Genomic DNA, 9,054 nt, shown 5'->3' with positions numbered 1-9,054 from the left:
AGCGTCTCCGCGGACGGCTCGGGCCTGTTTCCAGCGCCCAAGGGTGCCGGAGAGCAGACGCTAAGCCGACCGGGAGCAGCGAGGGGCGCCCTCGGCCGGGGGCGCCCCTGGGTCTCCCCCGGCCCGGCCTGTGGGGGCGGGTGCCGCGCTCCTGCCTGCGGCGCGGCTGGCTGCGGCGGCAGCTGCGGGCCCTGCTGGAGGAGAGCCGCGCCTTGCGGTGGTTAGCGTTTTGCTAAGGCTTGCTGGGGATGAGGAAGGAGACGTCCGATGAGATGTCGAGCAGGAATAACGTTGGCTGGTATCAGCCAGGAACGGTGGCCAGTGTTTCACGCCATTTAACTTCACTTAGTAGAACGAATGTAATGTCAACCCCTCCTGTTTTTTTTCCTCACAAACTAGAAAGTTTTAAAGCAAACACCACTTGAACACATAATCTGTGCAACAAAATTTTCTTCTTCATCTATCCAAGTTACTTACCGTATATGTGGAAGAGAAAAAAATACCCCTTTTTTTTGAAACAAACAGGAAGTGGATTAAATTAGGAGAGATAACAACATAAAACTTTGTGGTTATTTGTATAAAGTTTTACTTCGTACACACAAAAGTGCCTGGGCTTTAGCTGCATTATTTTTTCCCAGACCAAAACCTTGCTCCAGAGCCCCTCTGAGGCTCCCTCAAAGAAATCTTTAGAATCTTTGCCAAGCACATGAAAACTTCTAGAAATATTTTTAGTTACCTTTATTAAAGATGCCTGTTAATGGTTTAATTTACATTGGCTGAAAGACATCAGAAAAATTGTTAGATAGGTTTTGTTTTGTTCTTGTGTACTGACAGCTTGAAGCGTACAAAGCAGAGCTACCAGCAAAAGGTGAATGTTGGAAGCCTCAGCAGCCTAACAGTGCGTGGCCAATGTAAGTAGACAGTTATGTTGGATGTAAGGTAGTTACTAGAAGGACCTTTCAATGACAGATAAGAGAGGGGACTGTGTTCTATCAACAACTTGTGGAGGGAAATAATAGAGCCTTTCACATCTAAAATACCAGTTCAAATCCCTCCCTTTATAGAAAATGGTTTTGCAGTCCTGTTCCTCCTTGCGGTGTGGTTGCTATTCGTACCGTCATAACTCCTGCTTCCTTGGCACTATCTGGATCTTTTGGAACAAACATTACGCGATTCCAGTGGGTTCTGCATTCATGAATGCATCCAGCAAACTCCTATGTGCTGAATAGAGAAACTGGCAAAATATAATACACAGGAAAAGGGGATGGAGGAGAGAAGGCGGCAAATACTGCTCGTCCTGTTCAGTCCTTGTTCCTTTACCACCTGGACCACTTTAGTCACCAGCTGACCAAGAGATCGTGGCCACTTGATCATGAAATACAGATTAATCAGAACATGGATGGGGGTTTTAGAGTGGTTTCGAGGATTCCCGAGAAAGGTGAACACATATATACAGACTACAAGGAAAAAAAAAACCAAAAACCCAAGCTTTTTATTAACTACACACATGCATTACACTAAGGGTATCTTGCAAAGCAATTGTCTTACCGACCCGAGGACCATGAGGAAGATGGACTGTCCGTACATTCTTGTGTCGTCTTGCGCCGCGCGCTCAGCCCAGCAGTCGGTAGGTGCCAGCTTTACGTGGGCATCCGCACGGAGGCAACCGCGACCTCACCGTACACTGGCCCACTGCTCTTCGGGAAATCCCGGTATTTACACATTTGCAGAGGAATGGATTTCGACACACATGACCAGCAGGTGCCAAAACACAGCTCAGTTGCCAACTCTCAACATATGGAGCCTATGGCGCATATGCCCGCTGGTCAGGCGCGCTGCACGCGCCATAGCCATCCCGTCTGTTGGTTCATAGGCTTTGTACACGCGGCATATTACCATAATCCAGCAGTCACGTATCAACCATGCTCAAGCCGACAGCAAGATGTTATAAGGCAAGCAAAATTATGAACTGTGCTTTGTATTCTTTCACCACTGCACGTCCTCCCTGTCCTCCCCCTGTATTGCTCAGCCTCTTTATGGTCAGCATTTCAAACACTAGACAATAAACCATCTGTTTTCTTGCGCTGACTGTGGTTCTCTCAGCTATCTACTTCTCACCCAATGTTGCGGTTTTCTCAGCTATCTACCTCTCACCCAGTGTCCATCCACGGACCAAAATTCCATCTTTTAACCCTTCCGTACACAATGGGTTACCAGGAGAGAGATTTTGCCAGGGGTGAACCTAAGGTTGTCCTAATTGTACAAATGTGTACAAATCAGTAAAATTTAACTTTCTCTATAAAGCGTTTTTCTTTCATTGGGCTGTCACTTTTGAAGAAAAAGAAGAAATTCTCTACTTTGTAATTCTGACTCATTCTTAGTTCATCACAACATCACTCAACATTCAGGACACTTTGCAAAATGTATTAAATTGTGAATTCTTTAATGTAAACACTCACCAAGAGTTGGGATATTCAAAGGCGTACATTTTTGTAGCTCTCTGAAAAACAGGTCACTGGCATGAAATTCTGCTTACTTCTTTCATGAGAATCACAAAGCTTTGAAGAATGAAGTACTTTTCCAGACTTAAAAGTTTGCATCACCTACATTAACAGTTACAGGATGTTTTCTTAATACAGATGGGTGTAGCAGCACATGCTAAAAATAGGGAGGCCACATCCTGCACCTCAGCTGGTCACAGAAACCCTTATAAGCTCTTATTTCTGTTCCAAAAACCCACAAAGTACTCTCAGCTAACTGCTTGAATACCACTAGGATGAATACTCAAGTATGTATTTGCATAATGGCTGTAATGTTTTAACTTTTAGTAAATGCTGTGGGCTGCAAAACCAGCCACAAATAACAGGAGTGGGAAATACTTGTGAATACTTTTTTTAAAGACTTTCATGCCGGTCTGTCTAGACAAATTGACTAAAAGTATTTACTACCATCCCCTTCTGGAAGATAACACAAGCTTCAGAAGAGGGTCATGTGAGTTTTAGTCAGCCCTCTAATGCCCTCTAAACAAGAAGTAATGTATTTAAATACTGTTTGTTATTTTTTACTATTTATACAAGCAGTAGATTTTTGAAGTATAATTGATCCTGATATCATCCTTGTCACTGCATTAAGAAGATAGAAATTATAAGCTTGGGTGTAAAAGTATGCAGTTAAGTTTCATCATCATAATGTGCAATCTTCTTCATTATCACAATAAATCTCTGTGGGGAGAACACTTTGCCAATAGTTACATTCACAGTTGCAGAGTTACTAGCAGTTTCCTCCATCAAAGCAAGCTGTGCAGCTTTCAGGCACATATATAGGATGTGCCCGGAAGGTAAATGCAGGCAGGAATCTCTTTTCTTCCACACTTCCATGTGTGGGCCTGTTCGCTGGACAGCCTACATGGGGCGTGGGCATGCTGCGCTGTGGGGCTTTTGCTGCTGTGGATCCTGTAAGAAATTTAGAAGAGGGAACTGGTTTGGGTCAAGAAGCACGTGGGTATTTTTTCTGTTGGAGGCTGAGGATTCATTGTTGGCTACAGGACAAATAACTCTACCTGTAAGGCAGATAAAAAAGGTGTATGTGAAAACAATAGTGTTATGTGAGTTCATGTGAAAAGTTTAGGACACACACATCTGGAGCAATTAGACGGGATCTTCCCAGGCAGTCTGGAACATGTGTGCAGGATGCCTCCATAATGGCAGTGCAGTAACGAGGATGTCATGGTATTTTTTTCATGTATCTGTATTACAGATTTGCTCAGCTTGAGGTCTAGTGTGCTGTTACTCTTGCCAAAGCCTGCGTGTTCTTTGGCTTTACGTTCCCAGCATTGTCATTCCTGGTATGGTTCTGCTTTCCGTGACAGGATTTCCTGGAAGAGTATCAAAGCCGCCTTAGCTCTGATCATTTGTTTGGCAGGGAACAGGCTGCCAAAGTACCCACTCACTCCATCAGATTTCAGTCACCTGGCATGCAGTGTGTCACCAGCCTCTCCAGCTCTGTAGTTGGGAGCTTGACAAATGCAGTTTTTTGAAAGAGTGAAAGACATCACTGTGCTATGAGCAAGCGATATTGGAGCAGGAAAATCAGATAAACCAGAGAGTGGTTCAGGCTTCCAAATTTATTCCCGTTACCTAATCTTGACCAGGCAGTGACCAAGCATTTACCTTGTGACATTTTTTGCCACCACAAATTATAATTTTGAACTGACTTTGTGAATATAAACTCACTTTATTAAATGACAGACAAACGCAAGAAATTTAAGTGGAAAATGCTCCTTATTTGGGAAAGTCGCAAAAACAATCTTAGTTCTTCTCTGGAGCTATGAACACTTTTTGTGTGTGTCCCTGAACATCCTTAATACAACCTCCTTAGCCTGAACCTAAGGATATTTCCATGCAGGATTCATCTGGGACTGTCAGGATTCCTGTATATGGCTCTGTTTTGGCACATCTGCTTCCTTTTATTTCCTGTGTGTCTCGGTGTGGTATCTTGAACTATTCTGGGGATCAGTGCTGCAAGCAGGCATTGTATCTTCTCCTCACTGTAACACTCAATCTCAAAAGCCAAAGGGAGAGGAAGGGGGGCAAAACCCCAAGCTCACATGTGCAGCATAAAGCAGAAGAACCAGATTCTGCTGAAGACACGGTTTGTTTGTTTTCTTGACAAAGTTTTCCAAAATCTCTGCCTCAAAGCCTACATTTCTGAAATGAAGAGTTATGCAGAAAGCGGGTGATGACAGTAGGTCTACACGAGGGACAGTTGTGTGGGTGTCACATGAGGGGCATAGCTTGCGCAGGTGATGCCAGTCATCCACCTGGGAGGTGGCTGTAAGACACTGAGTGCATTGGGTCTGGAACATTGTTCCTGTGCTGCCTCAGGGACTAGCGATCAAGATTTCTCCAGAATAAAGGCCCTTCCCAGTGGTCCTGTGGAAAGGCAGACAGCTGACAGGGTGAGGGTTTTTCCTGAGGTGTTGATGATGCACAATGTAGAAAGCTCCATCAGCTTTGCTTCCTGCTTTCTGCTAGCCCCTACTTCACTGCTAATCCGTAATCACTTTCCCCCTGGTTACCATCCGAGGACAAAGGCTGCTGAGGTGCATACAGGTTGCCTAGCAAAATCGAAATGCAACAAGTGAAATATGGATAGGAGCTATTTGAAGGGGATTGGTGCTGATTGCCTAGTAAAATGGGCCACAAGTGGAGAACAAACAGAAAGGCTGATTAAAGAGGAATGGTTAGAGTGTAGATAGAGACTGGATAATACTTCAGGTGGGAGCTACTGTCTGTTTAGGCGTGTGACAAAGGACTCCCTTAGTGAGCACACTGCTTCAGTGCTACTGCAGTAGTGGCATGTGCATTAGATTGCCCCAATGAAGCATTGCACAGTCCAATTGAAAAAGAAACCAGACTTATGAGAGTTTTTCATTAACAGTTTTGCTTCTAACCAAACCAGCCTTGGTATGAGCAGAAGTCAGTTTGGGAAAGTTTTAACCCTTTCCTCTACTGAAGTTGCATTATTTTTAAAGCACGATGCTACCCTCATACACAAAATAATCTCTAGCTTATAATGATTTTTGTTCATATGTACAAACCCCAGTAAAAAAAGTTGAACACAATATAAACACTGGGAAATATAATCCTGGAATATGTGTCGATAACGTGATTGTTCTGTAAAATAATCCTGCCCACGTTTCCCTTCAGAGATCTCTTCCTCTTTATGCGAGTTGTGTCCACATTGGAGACGCTGGCTGCACGCGCCCGAGACTCATTCTCTTCACAGCGGTCTGAGAAAGCAGTCAGGTCCATGTCCACATCCGTGTCGTGAAAGCAGCCGTCAAAAGCCATTGCTTGCACTGCATCAATACTATACATTCCTGAAGCCTGGCAACAAAGAATAGTTATTCTGCATCTAGCAGGAGCCATTTTAGTAAATTATAAATAAATAAAACAGAAAATAAAGAAAGCTTTCTCTTCAGTGTTGTTCCCTCTGTGGAGAGCATATGGAGAACAGGGCTACCTCACAGTATTGCTGTCTGTGGATCCTGCCCCCTTGGGCAGGACATGAGCAAGGAAGGGGATACATGTGATAAAACACACTTGTCTCATTGATTATTGCCAGCTTCTGGCTGGCAATATGTGCCCCAGCTTTTGAAATAGAAAAATCAAACTCTGCCTCTCCTGTAGGTCTGCGTTGCTGGAGCTGTGGGAAATTACTTCGAATATTTCCATGAGTAGTTTTTTGATGGCATTATCAAATCACGTGAGCAATATACGCACCCTTTTTGTGTTTTTGCCCTTGTGGTATTCTAACAAGTGAGCTTACATGGGGGGATATTCTTGAAGCAAAGGTTTTAAGTGAGTGCTTCGTAGAAGGCAAATGTTTAACTTGAGAACGTTTCTACTTCAGGCACACTTTTCTAAAAATGACCTTGTCATTCATCTGGTCTTGGAACAAAAAAACATCGTTAAACCCATCTTCCTAATTGAAAATGGTGAAGTGGGAGAAGGAGAAATAGACTCTGCTTCACAGGAAACAGGAGGGAATATTACATGAATGCATTCAGGGGTATGTTTCAGGGAGAGGAAAAATACCTTGATCAATAGGTATTTGAGAACAGAATGAAGGTTACCTCCCTCTGGCAGGGGGTGGAAATCAGGAGATGTACTCCCTAACCTCTGCCACAAGAAAAGGAAGGGAGAGAAAACACAGACCTTCTCAAGATCTCAGAGAGGATGAGACCTTTCCTCCCTTCAGCCAACTCAGGAAAAGTGAGATACAGAGTGGAGTCACAGAGATGGTTACTGTACTGTCATCACGGTGTATTAGGAGGATTACTCTGTGGCTTCTGTGATGCTTTCTGAGGGCAAAAAAACACAGAGGATTGTACCTTGCCCCTTTTTTTGAGTTGCTTTCTCTCTTCAATTGTGGTGAGATAGTTTACTGCTGCATATTCGATGACAGACAGGAAGACAAAAAGGAAGCTGATCCATAAATACACATCCACAGCCTTTATGTAAGACACTTGAGGCATTGAGGCACTTACTCCTGTCATGATGGTTGACATTGTCAGCACTGTAGTTATACCTGCCAAAGAAAAAGGGGAGGTTATCATAATATTGGCCAGCTCGTTCTGTTTAGCTCATCACCGTTGCTTGGACAGCGCAGCTTTGTGAGGGCATATGTTTGACACTGCCTTTAACTTCATTGCACAGGCTCTGAAAAGTGGAGTGAACCATGAAGAACCTATCACATACAATACTAAAACCAGTAAATCGTCTCTCTGCTCAGCGTGTGCAGTTAGAGCTGTGGCACACTGGGTTCGAACAGTGGGGACACAACACCGGTGATTCAGCAGCATAAGGAACACATTTCTATGACAGATTTAGGCACTGCTATAGAGAAGTGAAAGCAGGTTTGTGGTCTTCCCTCACTTCCCAGAGTCAGGCTCTCCACTACACACTTTCTTGTCCGGGAGAATCACTAAAGAATCACCAATTTTCCTCCCAACCCCTTCTCAAATTGTACTTCTTGAGAACATGTATCAGCTTGTATGTCTCTGTCATAACTCCGTGGCTCTCTAAAAACACTCTAGCATAAAAATGCTATATCCATTGAAACTAAGAAATATTTGTTGTTTACTTCAGTGTGTCCAGAATTTCACCCTCATCTTTTCAATCTCTCCTCTTATGTGCAGCTATTCATCTCATTTTGTTTTGCTCCACCTCAGGAAAAAAAAAAAAAAAACCCACCAACACCCAACCCAGGCCCTGCTTTTAAAGAAATTAATGTTTTCACTGGAAGTGAAGACATCTCAATAACACCTGTGAGACAGTGCTGCCTGATAGCATGGCCTTTCAGCTGGGTCTCAGTGTAGCCTTTCTCCAGTTTTATGCTAGTTCAAGTCCACTGGAACATATGAGAGTTTTCCCTCTCCCTCTCTGCAAGTTCCTTAGGTTAAAGGATGGAGTTTGAAATATACCATATAAGAGGAAATCAATTTATTTAAAATATGTATACTGTAGGCTAGGGAGCTAAGCTTTTTAAAATTTGTTGTTAACATGGCCTATAAATTATGTATGCTTATGCTAATGAAATGTGTGTTATTCATAGAACTCCTGATGCATAACCTTCTGCAGAAATCCATATATAAATTAAAGAACATGATCAGCAAAACCATCTTGACAACATTACAAATGACCTACTGAGAATTAAAACTTCACTTTTAAAGATGAAGTTAAATTTCTTATAAATAAGATGCATTAATAAAAGTAGGTAGGAGGTGCAATAATTTGGTTTTAAACTAACAAATAGATTTATATCTCATTTATATCTCATGTATTAATAGCTTTAGACTGTGCCAATAGAAAGGGATCTGAGGCAGCTACAGTCCTATTTTTTCTAAATTGGTATAGATATAGATAAAAATTGAGGGCTCTCTCAGTACACGCAAGTTTGTTTCTTAAACAAAGACCCTCAAATTTTCACTTGTCTAAGAAATATGGCAACAAACAGTTGGCTTCTGGGACTAGCATCAGTGAGAAGAAAGAACAGGAGCTTCTTTACTAATTTCAAAATCGACAGTTGCAGGACTCAGATGCATTATGGTTACATTTGATATCTTAACAAATTTCCATCAGAACTTCACAGAGATGTTAATCTTTGAAAAAATGTACTCATTCCAAGGCCACCATCATTAAATTCCCAACAGAGGCAGTCTTGAAGTGGTATCAACTGATTCATCATTGAGAAAAACAATAAAGTTATAAAAAAACATTGTAATTAGTCTTTTTGTCCTGAGCTGTGGTGTTCAGAACTAAAACTGTGAGAGCAGAAAGATGCCCAACTTACTCTTCGCTTCCGCAGAAGCCTGTGTGCCTTGCACAGTTAAGGCTCCAAAGCAAACATTTTCAAGGTGCCTAACAAAGAAAGGCTCTGCTACATAGGACAAATCAGGAAACTGGTTCCAAGTTGTTAGGAAGATATTGAATGTTTCTAGAGAAAAGGCAGAGCTGCAAAGCTTTTAGATAGATTGTGCTATGCCTATTA

General features: G+C 42.5%; 1 protein-coding gene across 1 annotated transcript in view; it reads right to left on the bottom strand.

Annotated features, from left to right (window-relative positions):
- Positions 1–5,585: 5,585 nt before the first annotated feature.
- Positions 5,586–9,054, bottom strand: part of GABRR3 (gamma-aminobutyric acid type A receptor subunit rho3) — a 29,693-nt gene continuing 26,224 nt past the window's right edge. The window contains exons 8-9 of the mRNA XM_009816301.2: positions 6,896–7,092; positions 5,586–5,888 (exon numbers count right to left, since the gene is read on the bottom strand). Of these exons, the coding sequence (XP_009814603.2) occupies positions 5,586–5,888; positions 6,896–7,092 (500 nt within the window). The remainder of the gene's footprint in view (positions 5,889–6,895; positions 7,093–9,054) is intronic.

Source organism: Gavia stellata, chromosome 1, assembly GCF_030936135.1.
Source record: "Gavia stellata isolate bGavSte3 chromosome 1, bGavSte3.hap2, whole genome shotgun sequence".
Lineage (NCBI taxonomy): Eukaryota > Metazoa > Chordata > Aves > Gaviiformes > Gaviidae > Gavia > Gavia stellata.
This window is presented reverse-complemented; position numbering and strand designations above follow the sequence as displayed.